Consider the following 14,704-nt stretch of genomic DNA (forward strand, 5'->3'; position numbering starts at 1 on the left):
AGAAAGATAAAAGAAAAACAAAGAAAACAAACTACATGATAATCTCAACTATTTTAGGTAGTTCATAAAGGGTTTTTTTCAGAATTCCAAGGAAGATTACTAGCACTGACAGCAGGTTCTAGCCAATAGCTAGTAGTCGCCATGAACAGCAGGCATGTAATGAGTGACTACCTTGTGCCAGAAATCTAACTTAAAAACTTAGTAAAATATTTATCATCTATGAAATGAAACAAAGCAAGTTAGAAGAAAACCGTTTATCTGTATTTAAGTCAGTTTACATTAAAGACCTATTCTCCAATACAGTGATGTTTGCACACTATCATGACAGACCCTGACATCTCTAGAGTGATGGTAGGGATCATCGATAAACAAGTTTATGTTTTACCTTTGCTTTATTACTTTACTAGATTAGCAATACAGCTATTAGAAACAATAGCCCATCCAGGACAGTCCAAATTTCAACTGAAACTGTGTTTTTTCCTAACCAGGCTATTACACTACCTGACTTAAAGAATTAAACACATCTATCTTGACTAAAGATTTCTCTCTCTCTTCCTTACTGGTTAATTCTCTCCTAATCCTTTATGATTGCCCCTTGCCATGCCAAAAATGACCTTACATTCCACATGACTATCTTCTTTTATTTATTATTATTATTTTTTGGTAGTACTGGGGACGGAACCCAGGGGCTTTCTACCTCCGGGCTATATTCCCAGACCTATTTTATATTTTATTTAGAAACAGGGTCTCACTAAGTTGCTGAGAGCCTAAGTAGCTGAGGCTGGCTTTGAACCTGTGCGATCCTCCTGTCTCAGCCTTCCAAGCACGGGGATTACAAGTGTGCGCCACCACGCCCAGCTTGACTATCTTCTTTTAAAAGTGGACATGCTACCCGGGTGTGGTAGTGCACGCTTGTAATCCCCATGCTTGGGAGGCGGAGACAGGAGGATCGCGCAGGTTTGAAGCCAGCCACACTGGCTTAAGAGACCCTTTTTCCAAATAAAACTATAAAATAGGTCTGGGAGTGTAACCCAGAGGCAGACAGAAGGGTTTACAGGAACCCCAGTACCACTAAAAAAAAAAAAAAAGTGGACATGCTATGTCCATTTTCCCCACCATTTTCTATGCCACTTAGGTATGCCCTATTCATAAATTACTGGTACCCCAGAATGTATTAATTTTTAGCAAATATATAATGTGTATGCATGGTGAAGCTCTTAAGTCAAGGATAGGAATAGAAGATCTAGAGTTCTGCCCTATATTTTACTTTCTAATATTTAAGAATAAATACTAATAAGACAACAAATTACTGACATTTTTTTTTGGTACTGGGGATGGAACCCTTCTACCTCTGGGCTACACTCCCAGACCTATTTTATATTTTTTATTTGGAAACAGGGTCTCTTAAGCCAGCCTCGCCTCCTGTTTCCGCCTCTCAAGTGTGGGGATTACAAGCGTGTGCCACCACGCCCGGCTACTGACATATTTTTAAGCCATATGAGTGCTATACATCATTTACGTACCCCCCCCCAAGTTTCATATTTTGAAATCCTAACCCAAAGATGATGGCATTAGGAAATTATATTCTGGGAGGTAATTAGGTCATGGAGGTATAGCCCCTGTGGGTGGATTAGTCCCATTATCAAAGAGGCCAAGAGCGTTCCCTTGTCCCTTGCATCCTGTGAAGTTATAATGAAAAGGTGGCTTTCTATGATCCAAGAGGCAAGTCCTTATTAGATGAAGAATCTGCCTGCACCTTAATTTTGGACTTCTCAACCTCCAGAAAGAATAGAAATAGAGGTCCATTGTTTATAAGTCTCTTGATTTGTGGTATTTTGTCACAGCTGCTTGAATAGACTTAAGACGTGACTGTTCATACGTAGCCCAAGCATGCATTCTGCATCTGGGAGCTTGGGTAGGCATGTTTTAGTGCCACTGACTACAAGCCTTATTATGACCAACTGGGTTCCAGGTATGGGAGGACAAAGTGGGCAGGGCTTAGTGCAACGCAGTTGGCTCCCACAAAAACCAGACAGCAAAGGCTCAATCTACTTGTGTTGGGTCATACAGTCAAGATTACCATTTATGTTCAAAGGGGATTATGGTATTAAGTTCAACCATGAAATTAGTCCATTAGAAGTAGTAGCAGCTACAGTAATATAAATAAAAGATTAAGTCTATGCAATTCACAGTTTGTTTTTGTTTTTGCACCTAGAAACTATAGCATTTACCTAAAAGAACAATCTCAATACATCTGTAATAATCTATAAAGTTCTTCATTTGTTGAGGAACAAAAATGCCAGTGACTATTAAACCTATGGAAAGGGATTTAAAAGCAATCTACAGATTAAATGGAATCCCTACCAAAATACCATGTCATTCTTTACAGAGCCAGAAAAAATTGTCCTAATATTAGTCAAGATAGAAAAGACCCAGAATATCCAAAGCAATACTAAGCAATAAGAACCATGCTGGAGGTATTACAACACTTGATTTCAAATTATACTTCAGAACTATAATAACAAAAACAGCATGATATTCTCACAAAAACAGACACATAGCATAATGGAATAGAATGGAATATACAGAGACAAATCCCCTCAGAGTTATTTGATTTTTACAAAGGGGCCAAAAAACATACACTGGTAAAAAAGTATTTTCAACAAGTAGTGCTGGAAAGCTGTATATCCATATGTAGAAGAATGAAATTACATCCCTATCTCTCAATCTGCACAAAGCTCAACAAAAGATGGACCAAAGACCAAAAGATAAGACCAGAAATTACTAGAAGAGAACAGAAGACTAATTCTCCAATATATAGGCATTGGTAGAGACTTCCTCAGGGTAAAGCTTTAGAAAATAAAACCTAGAAACAATAAATGGGATGACATCAAAATATAAAGCTTCAGAGCAGCAAAGGAAACAAGAGTCTGAAGAGACAGACAGTCTACAGAATTGGAGAAAATCTTTGCCAGCTATTCCTCTGCTAGAGGATTAATATCTAGAATATCTAAAAAACTAAATAAAAACTTAACATTGGAAAAAAATAACTCAATCAAAAATGGGCTATTGAACTAAACAAACACTTCTCAAAGGAAGAAATATACATGGCCAATAAATATTTGAAAAAATGTCAACCTCTTTTAGCAATTAGAAAATGCAAATAAAAAATACAATGAGACGCCGGGCATGGTGGCACACACTTGTAATCCCCGCACTTGGGAGGCTGAGACAGGAGGATTTCACAGGTTTGAAGCCAGCCTCAGCTACTTAGTGAGGCTCTCAGCAACTTAGTGAGACCCTGTTTCCAAATACAATTTAAAAAAAGGTCTGGGAGTATACCCCGGAAGTAGAAAGCCTCTGGGTTCCACCCCCAGTACCACCAAAAAATAAATAAAATAAAAAATACAATGGCAATCATCAAGAATACAAAGGATGGGGGAAAATAGGAACTCATACATTGTTCATGGGATTGTAAATTATTACAAACACTATGGAGATGAGTATGGAGGTTCCTCAAAGGTTTAAGAATGGAACCACCATATGACCCCATTATATCACTTCTCAGTATCTTTCCAAAAGAATTAAAGTCAGAATATTTTAGTGATACATGCATGCCCAGCACAATTCACAACAGCCAAATTATTATGGAACCAACCTAGGTGTCTAGCAACAGATAAATGAATAAAGAAAATGTGGCATATACACAAAACGAAATTTGACTCAGCTATAAAGAACGTTTTTTCATTTACAGGAAAAAGAGTAGAACTAGAGAATACTATGCTGTGAGATCAGCCAGTCTCACAAAGTCAAGAGTCATATGTTTTCTCTAAAATGTGGAAGTGCTAGAGATAAATAAAAAATAAAGGGGACTTTAGGAAATGAGGAGAGAAGCAAGTTGAATAGTATAAGGGGTTAAGGGAGGGAGGTGAGGAGGCAAAAGGAGTTTCAAGGAAGGGAACAGACCAAATAATGTTATATCCTTATGTAAAAGTATCACTACTAATTTCACTAACAGGTACAGGGAGGGAGGAGGAGGGAGTGGGGTGGGATATGAATGGAAGCATACAAGTGTTATATGCATATATGTTTGTGTGACTTTGAAGTTCACTATGATGTATAATTACAATGCCAATAAAGATATAAAAAGGGTAAAGATGGTATTAAACTACAGATATTACAGAAAGTATCTGGGAATAAGGTTCCCTCAATTATTTTTCCTTATTTCCTTTTCATGTTTTGTTTGTTTTATTGGTACTAGGGATGGAACCCAGAGGTGTTCTCTACCTCTAAGGTAAACCCGAGCCTTGTCGGGTGTGGTGGCGCACACTTGTAATTAATCTCTGCGCTTGGGAGGTGGAGACAGAAGGATATCGCAGGTTCGAAGCCAGCCTCGCTGGCTTAAGACACCCTGTTTACAAAAACAAAAAAGTATAAAATAGGTCAGGGAGTGTAGCCCGGAGGTAGAAGGGCTTCCAGTAACCCCAGTACCACCAAAAATAATAAATAAACAAACAAACTAACTAACTAACTAACCCCGGCCCTATTTTATTTTGAAACAGGGTCTTACTAAGTTGCTCGGGGTCTTGCTAAGTTGCTGAGCCTGGCCTCATACCTGTGTTCTTCCTGTCTCAGCTTCTCAAATACTGGAATTATAGGTGTTCACCAGCTTATTTCCTTTTCTAACAGTTTACATACAGACTAGTTCATTTAACAGTCCACATACAGACTAGATCATTGTATTCTGAAGTTTCTGACAACTTTACATTGACTTACCTTACTTGATTTAGCAGTAGGCAACCTAAAAATAAACTAATGTGTTATATGAATACATTTTTTACTAACATGCAATATATGTCAACCCTTTGCTAATTAAGTGATGGTTAAAAACTGGTAATTAGCCAGGCATGGTGGCACACGCATGTAATCCCAGCATTTGGGAGCCTGAGATGGGATTGTGGTTTGCGGACAGCCTCAGCTACTTAGTGAGGCCTTCTTCAACTTAGTGAGACCTTGTAGCAAAATAAAGAATAAAAAAATAGGACTGGGGGTGTAGCTCGGAGGTAGAATGCCCCTGGGTTCCATCCTCAGAACTGCAAAAAACCTGGTAATTAATCTGTCCTTAGAAAATGCATTAACAGTGTTATATTCTAAATAAATTATGCACATATTTCATGAGCAGAATTTAAATATATGATAGTCACCTAGAATATTCTAATTTAATCCGAACTCCTTATTTTCCTTCTTAAAACCTAATAAACAGTACAAAAGTAACATAATTAGACAAGAAAATAGGCACTAAGCAGTGTGAAGAACAGGAACCAATTTGAAGGGATTTTAATATACCCCTCTAGGCATTAGGGAGGAATGAATTATTTTATATCCATAAAAATGGTACTTATTACCCCATTAGAGGCATCAGAGTTATTTTTTGCATTCAACCTTTCTATGCAATTTTTCTAAAGTGTTTAACACTTTCTTTTCTTAACCTGAATGTAACAATCTTTTAATTTTATTATTAGCTCAGCATCCACACAACTATATGAAGTAGGTAACATTATGAAACAGCAGGACTGTTAGCCAGCTTCCATGGGCCTTTTGAGCCTATGTTTGCTATTACCTGTCACTTGTATAGTTGGCATGCCTCCCTCTGAGACCATCCCTCTTCGTACCCCCTCCCCAAGTCCTACCAGCTCTCTCATTATCTACTTTTGATCCACTGTGATATGGCACTCTGATAACTTGAGAACCTAGTCAGCACACTGATGCTGGTCTAAAATTAAGAGATGAGCTGGGCGTGGTGGCGCATGCTTATAATCCCAGCATCTGGGAGGCTGAGACAGGAGGATCATGGTTCGCAGACAGCCTCAACTACTTAGTGAGGTCCTTTGCAACTCAGTGAGACCCTGTTTCAAAATAAAGAATAAAAATAGGGCTGGGGGTGTCACTCAGATGTAGAAAGCCCCTGGGTTCCATCCCAAGTATCGCAAAAACAAAAGAAAAAAAAAGGATAAAATTGAGTGTTAGCTTCTACCTGAGCACTTTGTGAGATCTGCCTGGGCTACTCAGAGTTCCCCTATTGTTTCCTATCTCTGAAGAAATTCTGACATTCTTTAGACCCTTACCACAGTGTGGTCTGTAAACCTGTAACATCACTTGTTAGAAATACAGCATTGTTGGTTCTACCCTAGATCTACTGACTCAGACTCTGCATTTTTTCCGTGGCACTGGGGAGTGAACCCAGAGCATTCGACAACTAAGCCATACTCAAAGCCTGATTTTATTTTTCATTTTGAGGCAGGGTCTCACTAAGTTGCTGATGCTGGTCCTGAACCTGTGAGCCTCTTAGCTTCTCAAGAACTAGGGTTACATCTACCACCATGCCTGGATTAGACTCTGCATTTGAACAAATTCCTCAGGAAATATGTGCACTCAGTAAAGTTACAGCAGGATGGTCTTAAACTGGTGCATATATTAGAATCCCACGGAGGTTTTATGAAGCCAGAGTAATGGGCTTCCCCTCCGCTAGCATAGCTACCAAGTTCCCAGATGATTCTGCTGGGGAGTAGTCCTAGGTGGGGCAAAAAAGGCCAACAGTAGCAGTGTGGTGGATCTTTATCTTCTTTTTGCCCCGTCAATAACAGTACCTTATACCAAGGAAGCAGGGCTGATATTTCACAACTTTGTGCAGTGAAGAGGCATCTATCCTCTGAAAAGACTCCAGAGTGACTGTGATAAGGTTGCCTGGATGGCCAAACATGAGTATCATGGCTGTTGTATTGACCTGCAGGTTGCCAACAGTGTTTTGTCCGGTTCCCCTTCTAGTGACTGAAACAGTCAAGGGCACAGCTCCAGGCAGATACAATGGAACAAGAATATCCAGGCTCTGGTTCTTAATCCCTAACTTATTATTTTCCCTATAGATAATGCCCCCTTTACAGAAAAATAAAGTTACTTAGTTCCCTCCTGGAAATCAACCTTCTTTGAGAGAATAAGCAGAAAGTTGCAGTGACAAATTTGCACTTTTATGTATATTTCCTTCCAGCACATCCAGGGGGCGATATCACACACTTTGGAAACCTTTGCTAGTCTCTCCCTCAGCCGACACTTGGGGGAAACTACTTTATTTTGCCTCCTCTCTCAATTTGGCAGATTCCAGGTCCATTTCCCTGGCACAATCTCGTATCCCAAGGCTAAGATCCCAAACTAAAACTTAGATGAAGATAAAGGGGGAAAAACATTGTGGGACCTATGGTCTGTTTTAGACTAAAACCATGAGACCTAAGAGACAAAAACATTCTGCATGGGCCCCTTGTTTCCTACCAGGGCCCTTTGCATTGGAGTTTGAGAACTAAGTAATAGCTAATGACAAAGTGCTACACAGCTTCTTATGTGCCACTGATTCTTGAGCACATATTTTCCCCACTGAGTTTGGGGTTGGAGAGATTGTGGTTTAGATCAAAGTGTAGAGTAAAAATTCCTATATTCCCTGTTCTGATACCATTTACTAGCAGATCAGCCACATCCCTATGTCTAGTATCTGGACAAATCTTAGATTTACTACTCAGTAGGAGATTGAACAGGTTCCCTTAACCTTAAAGAAAGGAGCAACTTAACCTAAAAGAAGTAGAACTGATTTAGGAATGGGACTGGGTTTGTAAACCTTGTGGACAACAGGATTGACAAAAAACATTGGGAGAGGAAAAGTCATTTGTGGTGTAATTTTTTTTATTTCTTGCTTATATTTCTAAGTGAATTATAATCAAATTGTATTCAACAGTAGAAGGGGAAATATTTTACACACATATAAACATTCATTTTGAATGAAACTGCAATAAAATTTTACCAAATTTTCATCTTCAAGATATATGTGAACCAGAGCTGGATATGGTGTGTACTCCTGTAATCCCAGTACTTGGGAGGCTGAGACTTGAGGATCACAGGCTTGAGGCCAGCCTCAGCAACTTAGTAAGATCCTCAGCAACTTAGTGAGACCCTGTTTCAAAATAAAAATAAAATAGGGCTGGGGTATATCTCAGAGGTAGAATGCTCCTGGGTTCAATCTCCACTAAACACACACACACACACACACACACACACACACACACACACACAGAGAAATACACATATATGCACACAAGTGCACGTGTACAAATGCACATACATGCACACATATATCTGAATCAGAAATATACTTGAAATCTCCCACCTGTCTTGTCATTTGCCAAACACAATCAATAAACTGGAGAAATATAGGAGATCGGTCAGCATCTGCATGGTTGTCATCACCATGGCCCACTCGCTAAAAGAAACAGAAAAAAGTTAAGCATCTTAAAGTCACTTTAAATTACCCGGTGGAAAGAGGAGGGTCTCATCCAGCCTAATAGAATTCTTGGCACTGAAAAATGTTCATTACATTGAAGTGAAAGATGGATATTTGAAATAATAAAAGTTTCCTCTACCTTACTGCAAAGCTGGCTTTGAATAAAACCCATTTTCCTGTCAATTTGACTCTGAGCCTTTGTGGAAAAGACAAGCCTAGCTTCTTACAGGGTAACAGCCTGCCCATTAACAGTTTTAGTGGGCCAGGGGGAAATATCCCTCCCACCCTTGAGCAGTATGGCTCAGTATGGCTCAGGCCAGTAGTGAGTAATCTCTTAGGAGGAGGCTTGACTGTTCATGGCTGGCGAAACCTACAGTTGAAATTTCAGGATAATCCTAGCCACTGCCTGGAGACATTTTCAGTCCAGGAGGTTTTTTTCCTGTCTATCATTCCTGCTGTGGCCCCAATGATCTGAAAATACTTTGCTGGTAAGAGGAAAAATAAAGGTTATTGGTCTTATGGCCAACGAGCCATGCTGGGTTATTCCATCAGACTGTACATTTAGGATTTTATCTCTGCATTTTGAGGCTTTGGATCTTGAGTGGGTCATTTTTCAGTACTAGATAGTATCAGATTAAAAACTTTATTTGTTATTTGGAGCTTAAATAGGCCATATAGGACTTATGTAAGCTATTTGAGACCTGATTTAGCCATCTGCTTTTGGGATACCTGTCGATAAGATGCAATTCAGAAGAGAAAAATTTCCCTAGTAATTATATTGGTTTGTTTGGAGAGGTCATTTGTGTTTGTTTTTTATTGGAAAGTTTACAGCAGGGTCTATATATCAAGAAGTGTATGCTGATCTTAGGTAACTGTTTTATATATTAATTTGACGACTGGCCTAACAGGCATATCTAATGGCTCCAACAACAGACTTATTTACTGGTAGGGAATTCCAGTTTCTGGGTTGAAAGTATCTATAGGCAGCTCATGTATAAGGTGCATATAAGAACCTGGTCTGCCAGGTGTGGTGACACATGCATGTAATCCCAGCATTTGGGAGGTGAGACCAGAGGATCATGGTTTATGGACAGCCTCAGCTACTTAGTGAGGCCCTCTGCAACTTAGTGAGACCCTGTTTCAAAATAAGAATAAAAAATAAGGCAAGGGGTGTAGCTCAGAGGTCGAATATCCCTGGGTTCCATTCCCAGACCTGCAAAACAACAAAAAAAAAAAAAAAACAAAAAAACAAAAAAACTAGGTGTTTGGGGCTTTCCTAGGCACATATGAAAGACTGTCTAGGACACTGGTGAAAGAGGGGAAAGAAATTTCCCAAAGCATCACATGTCACTGTCCCAAAACATTTCCTGAGCATAGTCCTTACTTCATTCACCAAATGAGCCCCTATCAAAACTTACCACTTAATTTTGAGCTCCTAGTTTTTTTCCCTAGAAAATTCACTTTTGATTCTGTGCACTTAAATTATACATTATTTTTTATTTTATCTGTGACATATATTCACCATGGAATACTACTAGCCATAAAAAAGAATTAAAATTTGATGTATGTTACAACACATGTCAACCTTGAAAATGTTATGCTTTGTGAAATAAGTCAATTATTGGAAGATAAATATTGCATTATTCCACTTATATGAGGTAACTAGAATAGGCAACTTCATACATAAAAAGCAGATTAGTGACTGTCAGGAGCTGAAGAGAAAGGGAAATGGGGGATGACTGCTTAAGATATATAAGGTTTCCACTTGGGATGATGAATATATTTTGCTATAAATGGAGGTGGTTGTTATACAACATTGTGAATGTACTATAGGACACTAGATTGAGCATTTTAATGGTTAATTCTATGTTATATAAATTTTACTTTATTTTGTGCATGTGGTACTGGGGATTGATCCTAGAGGTGTCTAATTCTGAGCTACACCTCCAGCCCTACTTTATTTTTTAATTTTGGAACAGGGTCTCACTGCATTGCAGAGGATTTTGCTAAGTGGTTGAGGATGGCCATGAACGTCCTCCTGTCTCTGCCTCCAAAGTATTCAGATTACAAGTGTGTGCCACCATGCCCGGCTATCCAGTTTTTTAAAAAATGTATATCATTTTCAACATGATTTACATTATAATGTGAGACTATAATACACCAATAAAAACACAAAAGAAAGAAAAATTAGGATTTATATCTAAAAACAGAGGCAGAAAGAATAAAACTCTAAAGCAATGAAAAAATAAAAAGTATAAGTATGCTATTAAAAAAGCCCTACCAGGAACGTACAATTTTGAGGTCCATGGTATTCTATTATGGCAACTCAGGTCTGAAACAGAGTAGAAAGCCTGCATACATGTTGTATATACTATACATGATAGGAGCATGTGTGCAATAGAGCTAAATAACGAAACATAAACCTTACTATCTCAACTTACCAGTGCAAACCTATGCCCAAAGCTTATCCACTCCTTTTCTATGAGAGCTTCAAATCCTTTAATTGTCCTGTAATAACTGTCCAACATCAGCATTGCCAGAGATGTAAGCTGGGCTGTTCTGTCCCAACCATCACTGCAGTGTACCACCACAGAGGTTTTCCCAGATTCTATTTTATCAGCAATCCTTACTGCCCCAGCAAGAAGCATCTACAGAAAATGAAGCATATTAGACAGGGTTACATTGAATTTCATTTGCTACATAAAAGAATTCCGGTGAGAACTTTGGAAGTTCTGGTAAAAACAAAACAAAACAAAACAAAAACAAAAACAAAAAAAACCCAAGAATGCCACACAAAGATATGGGGTGTGCAGCTCAATGGGATAACACTTGCTTAGGATGTGCAAGGCCCTGAAATTTATCACCAGAACAAAGAAAAAGAATACCATGCAATGAATTAAGAATCATTAAGGCTGGAAATGATATCATATGCCTATAATACCAGTACTCAGGAGGAAAAAGCAAGACAATGGCAGGTTTGAGGACAGCCTCAGAAACATATTGAGACTCTCAGCAATTTAGCAGGACCCTGTTTCAAAATAATAAAAAGGGTTGGGAGTATAACTAGGAGGTAGAATGTCCCTGGGTTCAATCCCCAGTGTCCAAAATAATTACTAGGAAATGTTAGCATCATGTACATAAACAAACAAAACAAACTCAGAAAAATAATAGTGGTAAACAAGATTATTTATCAAAGGGTGACAGAATTATTTGTAAAACCTGATCAGAGGCAAGCATTCCCATTTTATTATGTCACAAACGCCTTCCACATCCTGACAGAAAGTGCACGCTTGTAATCCCAGTATTTGGGAGGCTGAGACAGGCGGATCATGGTTCGCAGACAGCCTCAGCTACTTAGTGAGGCCCTCTGCAACTCAGTGAGACCCTGTTTCAAAATTAAGAATAAAAAATAGGGCTGGGGGTGTAGCTCAGAGGTAGATGGTCCCTGAGTTCCAGCCCCAGTACCACAAAAAAAAGCCCTCCACAAAGACCATAGTCTGGAATGCTGCCTGTAGAAATTTAAAAAGCTTACATATGCAGCAAATATGTATTTGTGGTACTGAGAAAGCACTTGGAGATAGAAAAATTTATGGCACAGAGGGAGAGAAGTCATAACTGGAAAATAAAAGACAGATAAAAAAACTAGATCTATTTACCCTTATATATTCCAGCCAATGTGTCCCATCCACATTGGACAGCCACCGTGCCTCATCAATGGAAGGGTACACGATCTCTTTTAATTTACGTAGTGACTCTCTCATCACGTGAATGTTGTGGATCTCCAAGAACACAAGCTCCGCATTTGGGTAAGCACTTTCGCTTTCATATCCTCCTCCCTTTGTCTGTGAAAAATAAAAGATGTACTTCATTTCATCTGAAATTAACTTTTTCTATTATTTGTAATGGTACTAGACATATGCCACTAAGACAGCAACAAACTCATCTGCTAATAACCCTCCTATATTTTTGTGTGAGTGTCCTAGGGCTGCTAGAATAAGGTAGTATGAATCAAGTAGCTTAAAACAGTGAAAATGTATCATCTCACAATGCTGGAAAAGTTGAAAGTCTGGAATCAAGGTGCTGGCAGGGCCTTGTTCACCCCCAAGAAGCTCTGGCTCAGCCAGGCATGATGATGCATACCAGTAATCCCAGGATTTGGAAGTCTGAAGACAGGAGGATAACAGGTTTGAAGCTAGCCTCAGCAACTTAGTGAGATCCTGTTTCAAAATAAAATAGGGTTTGGGGTGTAGCTTAGAGGTAAACTATCCTTCTGTTCAATCCCCAGTTAAAAAAAAAAAAAAAAAAAAAAAAAAAACAGAAACCGAATAGAGCTGGGCTTGCCCAACTCCTGGCTGCCCCAGGTATCCCTGATTTATAAACACATAACTTTAATCTCTATTTCATCTCCACCGGATCTTCTCCCCTTTTCTACATCTCTTTTCTTATTTAAAAAAAATTTCCCCCTGTAAAATTGGTTCTTACCCTAATCCAATATGACCTCATCTTAAGTTGATTAGAGCTGCATGAACCCTATTTCAAAATAAGGTCAATGAACTGGTACCAAACGTTTTCAATATATGTTTTTATGTGGACACAATTCAAGCCCAAACCATTCTCCTTCATTATCAGTTTTTAACCAGGACTGGCTCTTACTAAAGGAAGATTAAGTTTTAAAAGATTATTTTCTGATGTGGTATAGAGGCACACATCTGTAATCCCAGTACTTGGGAGATTGAGACAGAAAGGATCACAAGTTTGACGCCAGAGTATGGTAACTTAGTAAGACTCTGTTTCAAAATAAAATATAAAATATAGGGCTGAGGTGTAGCTCAGGGGTACAATGCCCCTGGGTTTGATCCCTAGTACCACAAGAAAAAAAGTTCTTTTTCTGTTAGCATCATTTTTCTGAGTAGAAAAACTTATACCATAGCCACAAACTTTCTGTATAATAAAATAATTTGGAGGTCTTAAACCATGATATTCATCTGAGCAATTTAATTAAAATAAAATACAAATGTGAAAAAAGCATGGAATAAGTCCCACCCCAGGTGGTCCATCAGGAATTTAAATAGAGCATTACCCTATCATCCAGCCATTACACTCTGGAGTATACATCCCACATATTTCAGAAAAGGTATTTATTTATTTTATTTTATTTTTTGTGGGTCTGGAGATGGAAACCAGAGGCATTCGACCTCCGAGCTGCATCCCCAGCCCTATTTCTTATTCTTTATTTTGAAACTGGGTCTCACTGAGTTACAGAGGGCCTCACTAAGTAGCTGAGGCTGTCTGCGAACCGCGATCCTCTGGTCTCAGCCTCCTGAATGCTGGGATTACAAGCGTGCGCCACCACGCCCGGCTTCATAAAAGGTATTTAAACAAAAACGTTTATACAAACATTCAACAGCAGCACTATTCACAACAGCCAAAAAAGAGAAACAATCCAATGTCCATCAGAGATAGATGGATAAACAAAGTGTGGTATATCTTAACAATGGAATATTATTTAGCCAAAAAAGGAGGACAGACCTTGAAAACAAGTGAAAGAAGCGAGATGCAAAAAAAAACCTATTGTATGATTCCATTTTTATGAAGTACCCAGAATAGGGGAATCAATAGAGATTTTTATGTCTAAATAGATTAATGGGTGCCAGAGCCAGGGAGAGGGGAATGGAGATTGACTGCTAATGGGTATGGAGTTTCCATTTAGGGTGATGAGAATGTTCTAGAATTAAGACAATATAACTATGACACAAAGAACAAATTCTTCATTTAGTCTCCACCTATCTACCAATTGAATGTGAATGCTCAGTCCTGAGCTAAGTCCTGGGGGCAACAATAAACAAGTGAAGCCTATGATCTTCCAGGCCCCTCAAAGTCTGGTGGGGTGGGCAGGGGAGAGCAGGGTCAAGAGTAGTTCCAGGCTATAGGTCCTCTGTTCCAAATTGAGCACAGGGGTGCCAGGAGCACCAGCCAGGCCTGGATGGCCAGAAGGAAAGAAAGCACAAGTCAGGGAGGAAGGACAAGAATATCCAAGGCAAAGGTGCCATTCAACAAGTTTTTTACCCCAATATGATGTATGAATATAATGCACTAATAAAAAATTTAAAAAAAAACAAATAATAAAAAGTAGGGCTGGGGTGTAGCTCGGAGGTAGAATGTCCCTGGGTTCCATCTCCAGTAATAATGCAATAAATATATAAATAAAATAAAATATTGTTCTGTATTTAGAAAAAAAAAGGTGCCATTCAAATGTGTGAGAACAGAAAGGGAATAAGAAGTTCAGGATAAAACGCTAGGGCAGTGACAATGATAACGAATGATGAGGCCAAAGAGCATGGCAGGACCAGATGGCATGAGTAAAGAAGGTGAGACAGTAGA

At 38.9% G+C, this 14,704-nt stretch overlaps 1 protein-coding gene across 7 annotated transcripts in view; it reads right to left on the bottom strand.

The window, feature by feature from the left end:
• Positions 1–14,704, bottom strand: part of MTMR1 (myotubularin related protein 1) — a gene marked incomplete at both ends in the record, with an annotated part of 76,448 nt that overhangs the window by 10,877 nt on the left and 50,867 nt on the right. For all 7 annotated transcript variants that reach the window (XM_080718671.1, XM_080718669.1, XM_080718670.1 and 4 more), the window contains 3 exons: positions 8,210–8,302; positions 10,765–10,971; positions 11,980–12,165. In XM_080718671.1, the coding sequence (XP_080574797.1) occupies positions 8,210–8,302; positions 10,765–10,971; positions 11,980–12,165 (486 nt within the window). The remainder of the gene's footprint in view (positions 1–8,209; positions 8,303–10,764; positions 10,972–11,979; positions 12,166–14,704) is intronic.

Source organism: Muscardinus avellanarius, assembly GCF_963383645.1.
Source record: "Muscardinus avellanarius genome assembly, chromosome: X".
NCBI classification, from domain to species: Eukaryota; Metazoa; Chordata; class Mammalia; order Rodentia; family Gliridae; genus Muscardinus; species Muscardinus avellanarius.